Source organism: Hibiscus syriacus, unplaced genomic scaffold, assembly GCF_006381635.1.
Source record: "Hibiscus syriacus cultivar Baekdansim isolate YM2019G1 unplaced genomic scaffold, ASM638163v2 tig00110450_pilon, whole genome shotgun sequence".
NCBI lineage: Eukaryota > Viridiplantae > Streptophyta > Magnoliopsida > Malvales > Malvaceae > Hibiscus > Hibiscus syriacus.
The window spans coordinates 3,980,343-3,998,747 of NW_024062743.1; the positions used below are offsets into that span (position 1 = coordinate 3,980,343).

Genomic DNA, 18,405 nt, shown 5'->3' on the forward strand with positions numbered 1-18,405 from the left:
GTTTGATTGTTACTTAGTTTAGACATTTGCTATGTTTTGATTTATTTCGATGTTTTTGTAACATTGTGAGGTAGATGATGGCAACTTGTGATTTTGATGTGTTGATTAAGAAATGCTTGAGGAAAAATATCGAATAACTGAGAGGGAATTTAAAGAGTGGTTTAATTAGTTATTATTTTATCTTTAATTACTCTTTGTTCATCGATTTTTGTTGTTGATTTGGGTTTTTCTATTAACTTGTTATAAAGGACATTAGATTCTAGAAACATTGCTAAAATGGTGCAATTCTGCAGTTTTTTTATTTTTTGGAATCAATATTGGACTAGTGGGCATGACTCCAAGCATGAAGAGGGCTGAGGTGTTAATTTTTAGAAGATCCAATTAGTAACATCTAGAAGATGATTCAGTCAGCGGTTCTAGAATGCGGACAAGTGGATTAGCTTCGTCTCAAATTTAAATTAGGAATTATCTTTTTTCTTGGATTTAATCCAAACAATTTCTAGGATTTATCTTTATCATTTTCTATGTCATCTTTAGGGTTTTACAATACTATAAATACCATATTGGGGGTAAGTTAGAAACATATCGTTCTCACTTTTATTTTATAGGCTATAATTAGCCTATTGGGGTTTGATTCATACTATCCTTATCTAATTTTCTCATAAGCTAAAAGCTTAATCGATGACTCAATTCTGATCATGAGACTTGAAAAGAACTTGATACCCTTCGGGTTACATTCTCATTTTCTGGAAAATTGGATTGGCAATCGACATTTCCTTTAAAAATAAAAAATCTTTCAAATTGAAAAGAGCTAGTTGGCTTGTTAGTTGTTTCGATTTAAAGTTTAGATGAAGAATCGGCTTGTAGCACATTCCAACTTCCTCTAAACACTCTTAGCGGTGGTATGCTGAGGGAAATTGATATCAAAATCAAAATCGATTCTCATTGAGGTAACTTAGTCAGAATCGGGTTTTTCCAAATCTTAAAACTGAGCTAGCGCTAGCGACGATAATCGTGATTAGTCCACAAAAGGAATTAAATTCAAAGATTGATTTTGGATTGTCGGTTTACCAGAGAGAAGAACAAGTTATAGTGGTTGGGCTCTATATACTATAACCGAAATAAATTCGAAGCAAAAATCTTATTCAATGATCGACGAAAATTGATGCAAAGTGAAGCCTACGGCTGTTTTTATTAAATTGATTTTCTCCCATTATTTTATTTTCCAAGTTATTTTATTTTTACCTTTATCTCATACTTTCAATTAAAATCCCCTTATTTCACTCTACTTTTTCTCATAACACCAAAATCAAAAGCCTTTTACATCAAAAGGTCCAATCCCAGTGGATAGATCCTTCTCACTATCACTACTTATATTATTTTTAGTTAAGGAATTATTTGACAATAAAATGATGTTTCAAATGGCTTCGTTACCAGGGACTATGAAAAAAATACTGATTTAAATTTTTTTATTTATGACCATCTGAAACCCAGGAAAATTAGAAGATTGACCCGGATATCGAAGCACGAGCTAAAAGAATTCATGGACAAACACTTCGAGAGAAAAGAATACGACGACAAGAACAATCAAATCCCGAAGAATCATATGACGCCACCTCCCATTTAGAACTAACACATTCAACAAAAGCATCATCACAAGCTGAATCTCACTGCACATCCAAATGATCAATACCCAATGCCACACCTAATGTAGAAATGCCAGAACCAATGGTTGATCAAACAATCCAGAAATTAGCCATGGCACCCGTCGTTAAACAACCTCTTGCATTGCCTTCCCCCAAGGCGAAAATTTGTTCAAACTTAAAATGAGACTTAGAATCCGCACAACATCTCACAGAATATCATATGGCCAGTTCAAGCATGAAACCACAGTGGGTTTCTAAAATCCAAATTAAATTAAGAGTTGTCTCTTTTTCTTTACCTGACATAGCTAATGAGTGATTATTTTTTTTACCGTTGAATTCTATCAATACTTGGAATGATTTAACCCATCTTTTTCTTGACAAACTTTTCCTAGTAGGAAAGGTAAGAGGATGGAGAAGAAGCATCTTTGGAATCCGAAAAAATAAGGAGAATCACTCTATGAATACTGGGAGAGGTTTAAAAAGCATTGCGCAAGTTGTCCACAACATGGAATAACTGAAAAATGTTTCTCCAATACTTCTACGAAGGGTTGCTTCCCTTAGCGATAAAAATGGTTGATGCTGCCAATGGAGGACCTTTAGTCAACATAACTCATATGCAGCAAGGGAGTTAATTTCTACAATGATGGAGAATTGTTAACAGTTTATTGTGCATCAAAAGGATAAAATGGAATTATCCCTTGATTGCCCTTATGGTAATCTACAGTTACATATTTGTATATATGTAGGAATCAAGTGAAAACTCTACTGGAAATAAGGATTAAATGTATTGAGAGTAATCTAATAACTTTTCTATATTTGTGGAACATGAAAAGCTTTGTAAGAATAGTTTGAATGAACCTTCAAAAATTGATAGAATTAGGATTAATGTTGAGTGGACAAAATTGTTATCTATCAAAGAACAAGAATTTGTTAAGAGTTTTTAAATCTAAAATATAGGAGAAACAAAGGTATTACTTACATATTATTTAAATTAAACAGGACATAAAATGTAATTATACAAAAATATAGGAGCCGCAACTGCTCCGAAAGTTAGGGGTGTTCAATCGGCTAGTTCGGTTAATCGACTAAATCGAATTACTCAAAATCTATTAACTCTTTTTTCCTTTAACCGTTTAACTGAACTAATTTTTTTTATAAAAATATTAATCAAACCAAACTAAATTCAACTAATCCAATCAATTAACCAAATTATTCGCAATTGATAAATTCAACTGGAACTATTCCAAACAGTTTCTAGTACTCAAGTGAAAGGAATCACATAGAAACTAAAATTGTTTCAAACAGTTTCGTCCACAAATGAAAGTGTTGGATGCAAAGTCTGTTTAAAGAAAATGCAAATAAAAGAGATTTCTCACCGGCCATTAGGCTCGGCAACCCTGGGTCTGCTCCCCATTTGTTCGAGAATCTTAGTGAGATGCAGATGCTTATTGGCTAATTTTTTATTTTCTCTTCTTAGCTCTTCTAGTTTTTCCCTATATTTAGCTTCAATCTTATCAAGGGCTATCTTATGCTTTTCTCTTACAGCCTTGATCTTCAACTCTATTTCTTCAATTTTATTCCTTCCTCGTAAGTATTTGTGGGCATCTTTCAATCTTCTGAATCGACCTGTTGCCTCTGGCTGCGATTGAACATATAAGCCCTATTAATCCACAATTTAGATCAACATGAAAATGGATGGTAAACATATGAATGATGGATCAAATCCTACATATTTAAATGTAATTATTGATAACACTATACAACAAATATCGATAGAAAATAAAGATAAACATACATATTCGTACGTGAATGTAGAATTTAATAATATATTGATGACTAAACAACTACAATAAGTAGATACAACAATACGAAATTATCATAAGATAAATTTATGACAATAACTTTCAAGGTAAATAGATAAATATCGATTATATTAGACTATTGATTCTGAAATCTTAAAATTAAAATAGCTTTAGAATTATTTGAGATAAATGTAAATCTACACTATCATTCACCAACTAAGATGCCAAAGCTAAGTTACAATAGCTATTCGACGCTCACCTCAAATTCATCTCCACGTTCTATAGTCTCTGGTTTGTGTTCCTGGTTTTGCTCCAACACTTGACCATACTTGTTTTTGGGTTGTGGTCTATGGGGTTGTTGACAGTTTTGATTTCCTAACATCTCTTTTGCGTGCATCAATGCAGCCCTCAGGGATCGAAATTGCCTCTTTGTTCCCGGCTCATAGTAAAACTGCAGTCGGGGATATAAACCATATCAATCCATAGGTATGATTAACCGGCTTAGTGAACAAAACTCAAACAATTATATGATTTACCACAATCTCCCTATGATCAATTTATTTGGGGTTGATGATCTTATAAACGTACAATAGATGGAAAACGCATGAATGATGATCAATAACTTCCTTTCTTTTTTACATGCACGTGTATATTAAAACATATATTTCAGATGAATGATACCATATGTAACGACAAATATCGTTATAAGACAACGACTAACACACATAACTATCATAGAGATTGGGAAATGATCAACACATTCAGAGTCTTTTTTATAAATACAATGGTTTCAACATTACTGTGATATATGTCTTAAATTTAAGGAAATGTTAAAAGTTTTTGGCTCGATCATATATAAAATTTCAGTTATTGATAATATAACTAACGACAAATATTATTTTAAAATAACAACAAATACATATAACCACATCTGATGATACAATATGTAACGACAAATATCTTATAAAACAATGACAAATGTATATGGACTGATGTTAATACAAGTGAGGAGGGGAACGACACAAGGGTAAATACTAAATGTCATAAGAAAAATTGACTAAAAAAACACTTAACTATCATCGAGATTGAGAAATGATCAACACATTCGGAGTCTCTTTTACAAGTAGAATGGTTTCAACATTATTGTGATAAATGTGTTAAATTTAAAGAAATTTTAAAAAGTAATTGGATCGATCATATATAAAATTTCATAGATAACGACAAATATTATTTTAAAATAACGAAAAATATATATAACCACATCTGATGATAATCCTTTGGTTTACCAATTATAATGGGTAAATGGTGTAAGTTTAAGCTAACCACGATCTTGTTTGAAAATTTGAATCTACAAAGTGAGATTTGTAGCTGTTCTTCCTTTAAGTGAAAGTTGTTTTCACAAGCCTAAAACAGAGATTTGTAGCAGCTAAACAAGGTAAAATTCAAAGGCTACTAATATATCTAGAATACTCACCAGTACTTCCTTGCGGTATCTACAAAGATGAGCACATAGGTGCGTGTCTACAAATACAAATATACCTTTTGGCATAAGCTCTTTCCCTGTATTTTTATTTTCAATTTTGAAAGCAAATAGAAGTATTAAATTGGGAATAACAATGAGATTTCAGTAGGGTCCAGGTTAGGGTTCTTCAAGCTTACATTTGGGCATAAAATCAAATATAAAAATAAAAACCAGTTAGCATATTTGTTTCAATTTTAAGATCTGAAAATTCTTTGATATGAGCCTTCAATTATAACAAGTTTAATCAAGAAGATAAAATTAAAGGGGTGAATCAAGTTGAAAAATAATGAAACAACCTGATCGACTTTCCCCATGTATTTGAGTGAGGTCGGAGGTCTTCTCTCAACAAGCCATCCCTCTGGTAATCCGAACATCTGCCCATTTACATAACAAGGATGCTGATCTGCAGGTGGTATCCAACTCAAAGGCACAGCTTCAGTTATAATCTCTTCAATTTCGGGTGCAGTTTCTACATTTTTTCCATCTTCACATCCGATTCTTTTGGCTCTATTTTTGAATTCTCGATAACACCCCCCATTGAAACAACAATAAGTACTCAAAACAGAAGCAGTATTTCACAACACAAATGGGTTTTGGAAGTTTCGCAGCTGGAAAACGTAAAGAAATAAAGGAAAAAATCAGATTCTTTTAAGTTCAACGAAGAACACAGTGACACCTGGTTAGTGTAAGAACCAGAATTCTTGATATAAAGACAAAAATCTAATGCAAGTTTGAAATTGAGATGCTTAATGGTTAGTAAGTAGTAACCCAATTCCACGTTAAAATTTGGAAGACCTTACTTTGTTACCATATATATGCAAAGGTATAAAAATTTAGGCAAAATGGTATATGAGGCCCCCCAACTAGCTCAAAGAAAGAAATATGGGCAGCATACTATTTTTGTACTCATCAAGAAAAAGAAGAAGTCAATATGTCTTTTTGACAAACAGTTTCAACGTTGACCGTTACGATGATTATGTGACAGCTTATGGTATTGACATGACGATCAATAATGTTAACGTGATGATTCCCTGTGATTGATGACATGAAATAAATTATTTATAAAGTCGAATTCGAGGATCAATTTGGTTTTTGATAGTTCAAGGGCTTATTAGAAATTTTAGAAACAATTAAAATACAAAGATATTAAAAATAAATAAATATAAAAATATGAAACAAAATTAAATTAAGAAAAATTTAAATATTTATTAAAAATACTATTAAGGCAAAAGTTTATAAATCTAATTTGATAATTTTAACAATTGAATTACTAAAATTGAACCTTATAAAAAATTTATAAAAATGTATAAAATTATTATGATTTTACACTAATCACATTGCTTCCGATATATGTTTGATACTCATTCTTTTCTAATTTCTCATTTAATTTGAAATTTTCTTTAAATGTTATTCTATAATTTTTTTTTCATTTTTTCTGCTCTTGTCAAAATAAAATATGTTGTTAATCTATATAAAATTAACTTTATTTTTTAGTATTCAATATGTTTAACATTGAGAGTCATTAGAAAAATAAATAAATAAATCAAGTTGTTTACAATAGAATTGCTATGATTTGGCAAATTTTAATACACATAATTTATAATATAATATTTTTTTTGAATAGTCCGAAGTTATTATAAGGTAGTAGCTGTTTAAAATTTTCTTATTCAATTGATAATGCACTCTGCAAACACAACTTCTTGAATTAGAGACCTTTAGGGAGAACAACATTCCCTTTTACAACCAAGACCACTTTATGTGCTCGACTTCATAATATAATAAGATACATTTGTTCTTCTTAATCATCATATGGTACGTTTGTTCATATAATATTATTTCTTTAAAATCAACAATTGTACCAATTATATTATATGGAAATTTATTAAAACATTTTATAATTTAGTAAGTATGATCATATTAAGTTAAATCGATTATGGAAACTTTTTATCAATATTAGTAATTTATATGGAATATTAATTTGCGAGAATAACTTATTTCGTATATTAACAAACATATATTAATTTATATGGAAACAATTTTTTATTAATTGCTAGAAAAATAATTAGGATTTTATCAAAAAATTAATTTATAGAAATATATATTTTTGTAACACCCTAAACCCGAATAGGTATAAAGTATCATACAACAGACAAAACAGTTAATAAAACATTTTATAAATCAAAGCTATGTGACACATAATTTAAACCAAAATAATACATCTCAATGTTTTATAAAACAAATACATAAGTAAGGTTCCCTAAATATTAAAGCTATAGTGCAGTACTATAAAGGAGATGCTGGAAGTCCTGCTGCGATGGAGCTCCACGAACTGCCCAAGCAACTAACTTGCCAATGGAAAACATCTGAAGTCTTTGTGTCCGCTCTGGGTGAGTACTAAATATGGGTGCGGATATAAGTGCAAGTATACACAATCGAACAAGTAATACAGTGATAAGTGAGTATCGTCTCCACAGGGAATTGAGGAAATCAAATAGGTTTGTCATGACACTTTACTTTGTCACCTAGTAAAGTTAGTGATGGTATGTACAAATGAGAATACTGTGGCAAATTGGAATGAATGATGTGGAATTAGAATAGTGGTAGTGTGGTAGCAATTGGATATGTCGTGGCAAATTAAATTGTGATGCGTGCAACAAATGGAAATATCAAGGCAAAATGAAATGTAAATATACGAGTTGATTAATAGGACTTTGTCTTTCTCACACGAAAAGCTACTTTGAGAATGAGTGGTAGGAGTCACTAAGGAAAATCTAAGTCTACTTCTCCGAATAGTCTTCCTTCTATGCCTAGACTGCCCGACAGAGTCTACTGATGTGCCCTATGCTATCTCTAGCAAGGGACTCGACATAATAAAGATGCCCTAGCAAAACCGATTGGCGTAAACCCCTGTAGTGGTCCAGATAACAGGATATGTCTCGGCAATACCTTTTTGCGGCAGCATTAACATCTAACTCGTTCATGCACAACTCCTTTTAATCGAATGAAATCCTAGCCTTATCTCTAAGGTGGATTAGGCCTAGTTACTACCTAGAGCCCCTTGTTTATGTAGTTCCTCCCTAGTTTTCTCGAACACTAAGGATTTTTATCTCGGTATTCTCTCGAACCCAAAGAATCTCCTAAGGAATGTCTACTCTCGTAGCTCCTACAACCTTAAGGAACTAAGTCTCATAAACAAAATAGAATATAGCATAGAAAAGCAACCATTCATTGAAATAAAACTTAAATATCCAAGTGAAATCCTACCAAATAGGTTTAGTTCATGGTGGGGTTCGAAATAAGCAAGCACAAAGCAAGTTTCTTCTGTTCCTTACAACCCAATAAGAAAATATGAAAGTAAAGAACTAAGGGGAGGAGAGAAAGCCTTCGATATGCACTGCCAGATGCTTCCCTCGGCCACCAAGAACTGCCCCCAGCGAACTAGCTCCTCTCGGACGCTTAGAATGCCACTCCCTCAGGCTTGTCAAGGAGAAATGCCACGACAAGTAGGTTTGACGGAGGAAAGTGAGACCTTCTCTCTCTAACTTTTTAAGGTCAAATCAGGGTGGAACCGAAGTCTCTATCATTGTGGCTTCATCATCTATTTATAGGGGAAAATTAATCCTAGGACTTGGTGTTGACTTTCCTATAAAACCCCAAAACCATGGTTAAGTTGCTTAGGAGTCGAGCAGAGCAGGCTATGATATAGCCTGGGTTGTTGGCTAAGTGACCGGCATGATCTCGTTGCAGGCGCCCAAGGACATACAAGATCTACAGGGCCAGGCGGCGTCATCAGCAGGACCGATGGTAGTAGCGCCGATCCCTTCAGGCGGATCTTCGAGGAAGATTTCTCAGGAAGAGATCTCGGAGAGTAGGAGACGGTTGGCTACCTTTCCTTTAAAAATCAAAATGATTTCAAATAAAAAAGGGTTTGTTGGCTTTTTAGTTGTTTCGATTTAAAGTTAGGAGGAAGGACCGACTTGTAGCACACTCGACTTCCAGTGAACACACTTAGTGACGGTTCGCTAAGGGAATTTGATATAGGATTTAATATTCATTGAGGCAACATAGTCTAAGTCAAGTTTTCTCAAATCTTTAAACTGAGTTGGCGCTAGAGATGATAGTCGTGGTTGGTCCACAAAAGGTCTAAAATTCAAAGATTGATTTTGGATTGTCGGTTTACCAGAGAGAAAAACAAGTTATAGGGGTTGGCCCTGTAGACTGTAACCAACCTGAATCCGAAGAAAAAATCATATTCAAGTATCGACAGAAATTGAGGCAAAGCGAAGCCTGCGACTGCTTTTATTAAATTGATTTTCTCCTACTATTTTATTTTCTAAGTTATTTTATTTTTACTTTTATCTCATACATTCAATTAAAACCCTCTTACTTTAGTAGTTCCAAGTCCTTGTGGACTGACCCTTATTCTCACTATTACTACTTAATTTATTTCTTTTGAGATTAAGGAATTTGTTTGACAGTTAAATGACGCTTGTCAACATTGAAGGACTTTTTATTAATTCATATAGGACTTATAAAAAGGAGACTATGTTTATAAGGCAATATTCATTTATTAGGGGTTGTTGCTATAATCTCTATTTCTGGTCGGGGTTAGAATTATTAATTCTTGAAATAAATCGATATCCTTTTTAAGTTTACGTACGTAACGAGTAATAATTTAAATAAAAACTTGAACTCGAATATGTCTATAATATTTTTATCATTTTTATAGTAATTGTGTTATAGTTTAGAGTTTTTAGAAATTGATCATCTTTTATAATTTTAATAATAATTGATAATTTTATTATTTTCAAATAATTTTAAAAATGTTCAAAAAATAAAACATTTTAATATTCTTTAAGTTTAATATATTTTTTATAACTTTTCAAAAAATTTAACTAATTTAATAATTTTTAAATATTTTTAAAATAGTAAATTTTTTAAATAATTTTTAAAATAAAAGTTAAAAATTCTAGAAAGGTCACGTGACATCATTAGAGTTTGTCATGTGATGTACCAGATTGTGTTACCGTATGACAGATAATCTAAAAATATTTAAATTTAATGAAAATTGTTTAAAGAGATTAATTGGTATAATATTTCTCAGTACAATAATTAGATCGGGTGCAAAATAAAATTCATGGATTGAATTACTTTTTCAATTGTTAAGGTTTTGTTAACCCTTAAACTAAATATATTACCCCAAAAATGGGTCTTATATATAATATTTATGGAACACAAATTTGGGAAAACTAGTAGGAGTGGTTGAAATTATAACATAAAATCAAATACGTTAAAATTTTCTTCACCAATTTTTTAGTTAATTTTTGGCGCCAAACATTAAATGACAGTCACATAATGTCTTTTAAAATCGTCACATAAAAGACATTAAATATTAAAATGAGTGATAAATAATAACTTTCGTCATGTTAAACCTATTTTTATGGCATAAAAATATCAAATTTTATATCATATAAAATATGATGAATCAAAGTGTGACAATACTTTTATAACGTCACTAATTCAAATCAAATCGTCATACTAGTAAATCGTTACTAATACTTTTATTTTATTGAAGACAAATTTACAACATCACTATTTTATCTAAATGTCATTGAAAACCCTTTTTGTAGTCAAATTCTGGCATCAACATATACTATCAAAAATCAATGACTATTTTTAAGATTTTCATAAAAGATATGTCATCAATCACTAAATGTGATAAAAACAGAAAAATATCTTTTTTATAATATATTTTGTGATGTTACACGCAATGTCATATAGAAATTTCATCACAAATTAATAAATTTATCGTAGTGAGGGAAACTCGAAAAAGTTACTTGTTAGAATGACCACACTACAACAAAATTGTTATTTAGCGGTGTTTTTAGAGTAAATGCCACTAACTTTAAACATATAGCGGCGTTTACATTCCAAACGCCACAAAATAGTAACTTTAGTGGCGTTTCTTTAAAAACGCCTCAATAGTATTCATCCATAGTGGCGTTTTTCTTGAAAAACGCCACAACAGAGTAGTACTTTAGCATAGTTTTTATATAAACGCCGCAATAGGTCCATCTATAGTGGCGTTTTTTCAATAAACACCGCAACAAATTAGTACTTTAGCGGTGTTTTTATATAAATGTCGTAATAGGGTTCACCTATAATGGTGTTTTTCAATAAATGCCGCAATAAATTAGAACTTTAGCGGCATTTTTACATAAATGCTGTAGGGTTCACCTATAGTGGTGTTTTTTCAATAAACAATACAACATATTAGAACTTTAGTGGTATTTTTATACAAACACCGTAATAGTATTTATCTATAATGGCCTTTTTTCAATAAGCGTCGCAATATATTAGTACTTTAGCGGCGTTTATATACAAACGCCGCTAAAGACACATACTTTTGTGGCGTTTTTATACAAATGCCACAATTTATCAGTACTTTAGTGGTATTTGTATTTATTAACGCCGCAAGTTTACAATTTCTATGTCCCACGCCCTTTAACCCTTTTTCATTTTTTCCCCTTGACCTATTTTCCATTTTCGCCGTTTACATCTTCTTTTTATTCCCTCCAACTTCGTAGCGAAATTGTCGATCATGAGTTTTTTTTTAAGATTGACCAAATTTCATATACTAGTTTATGGAATGAAAGGGACTGTTGCTGAGGTACGATGTCTTCACCTTTTTTTAGAATATGAGTTATATTCGCTTTAGTAAATTAAGTTTGTTTGTTTTAGATTGAGCAAATCTCATATGAGTAAATTTATACAAATTCGATTTCCATTTTTTTTCATATTTCAGTTGCGATCGACTGATTTTGTCTATTGAAATTTGTGCATATATTTTGAATAATTAGATATTTTAATATATATGTATGTTCGAATTCATCATCTTTAATTTTATTATTAGGGCTTAGATAATTCTCTAAGCCCAAATAACTTTTTTCATATTGTTCTAAATTGCTGACAACTGTCTCATGATTCTGTGTGCTCCATTTAAAATCAGGATATGAACCTTTAGAAACTATTTTCATGTTTTAATTTCAAGAGGCCTTCTTCTGGTCCTACTGTTATTAGGTGATTGGATCCTTCTACCAGAATGGGTTGAAATACTCAACTGTTCCCCGTGAGCCCGATATAAATGATGAGTTTAGACTGACAAATAAGGTTCAGGATTCTGCTGCTGTTTCTTTTAAGGATATTGTTGAGCAGGTAGGTATGCCCTTTGATATGTTAGGTATTATATACACAAGTAGATTGGAACTTTCTTCCCCTTTGTAGCTCAGAAGTTTTCTTTATTGCATAAGCTATGGTATTGATGATTGTTATTCTAGGATGTCAAGGAAAACCCTGTGATGATTTACATTAATGGGGTACCTGATTTTCCTCAATGTGGATTCAGCTCTTTGGTTGTTAGAGTGTTAAAGCACTAGAGAAAGTGTTTGTTGTGCTTGACAATAATATTTTCCTCGCAACCCTATTCACTTTGATTGGTAACTAATATGTTCATGGATGATTCTACATTTGTTTTACCTTGCTTATGCATCTCTCTGGATATGACCCATATTCTGTCTTTAGAATAAAATTACATGAGCAAAAGGATTTACGCCTGCTCTATCTTCGATGAATGCTCCATGCATGTCCGTTTAACTTGATGTATTTTTGTTTTTATTTTGATAACAAATGCATTTAGCCGATTTTTGTTCTTATCAAATTTCTGGCTGATGCAGATATTCCTTTAAGTGCAAGAAATATCCTGAGCTGAAAAGTGCTATCAAAGCCTTCAGGTAACTCCACTTTTATTAGTATTTTACTTTGAAGGCTAACCTAATTGTGATCTTGATAAAAAAAAAATGAACACTCAAACTCTCCTTTTTAACCTAAGGTTCTCTCCTTTTGTATTTACATTTTTTCTTAGTAAAATAACTTGCTGAATGCCGATAGTCATCTTTTAAAAAAAGCCTATTCTGTGGTATGGGTGGGCTGTCTATTTTTGTTCCATCAATATTTATTGTATCTTGTGAAAAGTGAAAATTCTCTTCAGAGTTATGGATTTCTGCTGGTTGATTCTATGCCAAATGTTTCCTTTTTTCACTATATTAAGCTTCCTATTGATTCTTATTAGTATTTCTTATATTTTTGTATCTTCCAGACTCTTTGTTTGCGTTTGGTTGAAGCAAAAGTATGCGCAATGAGTCTTCTTGGTGAACCGAAGTTAGGAGATTTTTTACTTCATTTCCCCACAAAGGAGCAATGAAGACTAAATTCTAGTGAAGAATATTTTTTTTAATTGAAAGTGAAAGAACCTAAAATAAATTCTAGAGAACAATGTCAAACTTCATTACATTTAATTTTAATGTTTATAAATTTTAATTTGTAGTTAAGTAATTTTGTACTTAACTTGTGCCTTTATTAAAATGTATGGTTGTTGTTAATTAGATAAGGCTAGATGATATTAAATTTAGGTGATGTAGAGCAAAAATGAAATATACAAAATCATCTTAGCTAAAGAAAGGTAATTAGCGGCGTTTGTATCCAAAGGATAAAATGGAATTATCCCTTGATTGCCCTTATGGTAATCTACAGTTACATATTTGTATATACGTAGGAATCAAGTGAAAACTCTAATGGAAATCAGGATTAAATGTATTGAGAGTATTCTAATAACGTTTCTATATCTGTTGAACATGAAAAGCTTTGTAAGAATAGTTTGAATTGACCATAAAAAATGGATAGATTTTGGATTAAATGTTGAGTGGACAAAATTGTTATATATCAAAAGAACAAGAATTTGTTAATAGTTTTTAAATCTAAAAAATAGGAGAAACAAAGGTATTACTTAAGTATTATTTAAATTAAATAGGAATTAAAATGTAATTATACAAAAAAAATAGGAGCCGCAACTACTCTGAAAGTTAGGGGTGTTCAATTGGCCAGTTCGGTTAATCGACCAAATCGAATTACCCAAAATCTATTAACTCATTTTTTCCTTTAACCGTTTAACTGAACTATTTTTTTTTAAAAATAATCAAACCAAACTAAATTCAACTAATCCAATCAATTAACCAAATTAATCGCAATTGATAAATTCAACTAGAACTATTCCAAACAGTTTCTAGTACTCAAGTGAAAGGAATCAAATAGAACCTAAAATTTTTTCAAACAGTTTCGTCCACAAATGAAAGTGTTGGATGCAAAGTCTGTTTAAAGAAAATGCAAATAAAAGAGCTTTCTCACCGGCCATTAGGCTCGGCAACCCTGGGTCTGCACCCCATTTGTTGGAGAATCTTAGTGAGATGCAAATGCTTATTGGCTAATTTTTGCTTTTCTCTTCTTAGCTCTTCTAGTCTTTCCCTATATTTAGCTTCAATCTTATCAAGGGCTATCTTATGCTTTTCTCTTACAGCCTTGATCTTCAACTCTATTTCTTCAATTTTATTCCTTCCTCGGAAGTATTTGTGGGCATCTTTCAATCTTCTGAATCGACTTGTTGCCTCTGGAAACGATTGAACATATAAGCCCTATTAATCCACAATTTAGATCAACATGAAAATGGATGGTAAACATATGAATGATGGATCAAAACCTACATATTTAAATGTAATTATTGATAACACTAACAACAAATATCAATAGAAAATAAAGATAAACATACATATTCGTACGTGAATGTACAATTTAATAATATATTAATGACTAAACAACTACAATAAGTAGATACACAATACGAAATTATCATAAGATAAATTTATGACAATAACTTTCAAGGTAAATAGATAAATATCGATTATATTAGACTATTGATTTTGAAATCTTTGATAAAATTAAAATAGCATTAGAATTATTTGTGATAAATGTAAATCTACAATATCATTCACCAACTAAGATGCCAAAGCTAAGTTACAATAGCTATTCGACGCTCACCTCAAATTCATCTCCAAGTTCTATAGTCACTGGTTTGTGTTCATGGTTTTGCTCCAACACTTGATCATGTTTGTTTTTGGGTTGTGGTCTATGGGGTTGTTGATAGTTTTGATTTCCTAACATCTCTTTTGCGTGCTTCAATGCAGCCTTCAGGGATCGAAATTGCCTTTTTGTTCCCGGCTCATAGTAAAACTGCAGTCGAGGATATAAACCATATCAATTGATAGGTATGATTAACCGGCATAGTAAACAAAACTCAAACAACTATATGATTTACCATAATCTCCCTATGATCAATTTATTTGGGGTTGATGATCAATAATCATGTCAAAAGTCTTCAGGATAATCCTTTGGTTTACCAATTATAATGGGAAAATGTTGTAAGTTTAAGCTAACCACGATCTTGTTTGAAAATTTGAATCTACAAAGTGAGATTTGTAGCTGTTCTTCGTTTAAGTGAAAGTTGTTTCCACAAGCCTAAAACAGAGATTTGTAGCAGCTAAACAAGGTAAAATTCAAAGGCTACTAATATATCTAGAATACTCAGCAGTACTTCCTTGCGGTATCTACAAAGAAGAGCACATAGGTGCGTGTCTACAAATACAAATATACCTTTTTGCATAAGCTGTTTCCCTGTATTTTTCTTTTCAATTTTGAAAGTAAATAGAAGTATTAAATTGGGAATAACAATGAGTTTTCAGTAGGGTCAAGGCTAGGGTTCTTCAAGCTTACATTTGGGCATAAAATCAAATATAAAAATAAAAACCAGTTAGCATATTTGTTTCAATTTTAAGATCTGAAAATTCTTTGATATGAGCCTTCAATTATAACAAGTTTAATCAAGAAGATAAAATTAAATGGGTGAATCAAGTTGAAAAATAATGAAACAACCTGATCGACTTTCCCCATGTATTTGAGTGAGGTCCGAGGTCTTCTATCAACAAGCCATCCCTCTGGTAATCCGAACATCTGCCCATTTACATAACAAGGATGCTGATCTGCAGGTGGTATCCAACTCAAAGGCTCAGCTTCAGTTATAATGTCTTCAATTTCGGGTGCAGATTCTACATTTTCTTCCATCTTCACATCCGATTCTTTTGGCTCTATTTTTGAATCCTCGATAACATCCCCCATTGAAACAACAATAAGTACTCAAAACAGAAGCAGTATTTCACAACACAAATGGGTTTCGGAAGTTTCTCACCTGGAAAACGTAAAGAAGTAAAGGAAAAAATCAGATTCTTTTATGTTCAACGAAGAACACAGTGACACCTGGTTATTGTAAGAACCGGAATTCTTGATATAAAGACAAAAATCTAATGCAAGTTTGAAATTGAGATGCTTAATGGTTAGTAAGTAGTAACCAAATTCCACGTTAAAATTTGGAAGACCTTACTTTATTACCATATATATGCAAAGGTATAAAAATTTAGGCAAAATGGTATGTGAAGCCCCCAAACTAGCTCAAAGAAAGAAAGATAACCTCATACTATTTTTGTACTCATTGTGATCATGAAACTCAAGAAAAAAGAAGTCAATATGGCTTTTTGACAAACAGTTTCATCGATGACCGTTACGATGATTATGTGACAGCTTATGATATTGACATGACAATCAATAATGTTAACGTGACGATTTACTGTGATTGATGACATGAGCTAAATTATTTAAAAATGTATAAAATTATTAAGATTTTCTTGGTCAATTGATAATGCTTACACTCTGCAAACGTAATTTCTTGAATTAAAGACCTATAGGAATAACAATATTCCCTTTTACAACTAAGACTACTACATGAGCTCGACTTCATAATATAATAAGATACATTTATTCTTCTTAATCATCATATGGTACATCTGTTCATATAATATTATTTCTTTAAAATCAATAATTGTACCAATTATATTATATGGAAATTTATTAAAACATTTTATAATTTAGTAAGTATGAATCATATTAAGTTATATCAATTATGGAAACTTTTTATCGATATTAGTAATTTATATGGAATATTAATTTGCGAGAATAGCTTATTTCGTATATTAACAAACATATATTAATTTATATGGAAACAATTTTTTTATTAATTGCTAGAAAAAATAATTAGGATTTTATCAAAAAATTAATTTATCGAAATATATATTTTTTGTAACACCCTAAACCTGAATGGGTATAAAGTATCATACAACAGACAAAACAGTTAATAAAACATTTTATAAAGCAAAGTTTCGTGACACATAATTTAAAACCAAAATAATACATCTCAATGTTTGATAAAACAAATACATAAGTAAGGTTCTCTAAATATTAAAGCTACAGTGCAATACTATGAAGGAGATGTTGGAAGTCCTGCTGCGATAGAGCTCCACGAACTGCCCAAGCTACTAACCTGCCAACAAAAAACATTCGAAGGCATTGCTTGCAAAGCCCAATAGAATATTCTCTAATCTAGAGCAGTATTAACAGTTTCATAAACATAAGCGTGAAAAAGAAATGACATTAAACAGCAGACACATGCATGATCTTGATCAAATACTACCTACTTAACTCACTGTAGTAGGAGTCTCATACTTCCCTTAGTTCTCTGCTAAGGGCCTCTCCATGAGTACACATATATCAGGTCTTTACTCAAACTAGTTGCAACTACTTTGAATTATCTAAATGCAACTCTGAATCGACTCCAAATACGACTTGGAGTTTGTTGTGCACTATCTATATGCAATATTGACTAGTATCTGGTCTCACAAAGCCATTAGACACTAGACAATTGAGGATATCACGCCAAGCTAACCCACCCTACCAAGTGTTAGGCCTCGCCCCCAAATTAGTCGTAAAATTGCCTTGCACACTTGCTTTGGGTATTCGGGTAAGGATATCACACTCGCCAACTCACCCCTCGCGAGTGTTAAGGCCTGATGCCATAGCTAGCCACAGAAGTGCCTCGCGCACCTGCTTTAGGTGTTCTCGAATATCCTATACCACTAGACAATCATCACCGCCTGTACTGGACTAATGTGATTATACATTCATACCTAAGGCCCAAAGGCCACATGATACTGACATCACTAACCGACTCCTCATGAGCTCTCACGCCCTAACTAGCTCCTAAAGTGCCTCGCTCACAGACAATGCTCCATGACGAAAACTAAGGTAACCTGGGTATACCCTAGCATAACTAGACTCACTAATGTGAGATCATCCTCTCACAAGCTACTATCTTGCTCGTTCTCTCATCTAGAACGTTATGTAAAAGTTTATTAGTCTGTTAATACTATTATTTATTACACTGCTCCATTTTGGTTGCTCGCTACTTAAGGGTATTTTAATAATTCTATGCCTCTAGCAAAGTCTCTATGAGTTTTGGGGGTTTGACGATGATTCATGTGGTTGTTGTTCACTGGCTACACTATTCGTTAGCTTGACACCTGACTCAGGTTCAGCACTGGGTAGTGACACTATGATTGCTCTTATTGAACTTACATTCAATATCCCTCGAATTGAAAGGACG

At 32.0% G+C, this 18,405-nt stretch overlaps 1 protein-coding gene across 1 annotated transcript in view; it reads left to right on the top strand.

Annotated features, from left to right (window-relative positions):
- Positions 1-13,168, top strand: part of LOC120126141 (monothiol glutaredoxin-S15, mitochondrial-like) — a 32,654-nt gene extending 19,486 nt beyond the window's left edge. The window contains exons 2-5 of the mRNA XM_039144418.1: positions 12,051-12,185; positions 12,308-12,393; positions 12,704-12,760; positions 13,126-13,168. Coding sequence (XP_039000349.1) covers positions 12,051-12,185; positions 12,308-12,393; positions 12,704-12,760; positions 13,126-13,168 — 321 coding nt within the window. The remainder of the gene's footprint in view (positions 1-12,050; positions 12,186-12,307; positions 12,394-12,703; positions 12,761-13,125) is intronic.
- Positions 13,169-18,405: the final 5,237 nt, after the last annotated feature.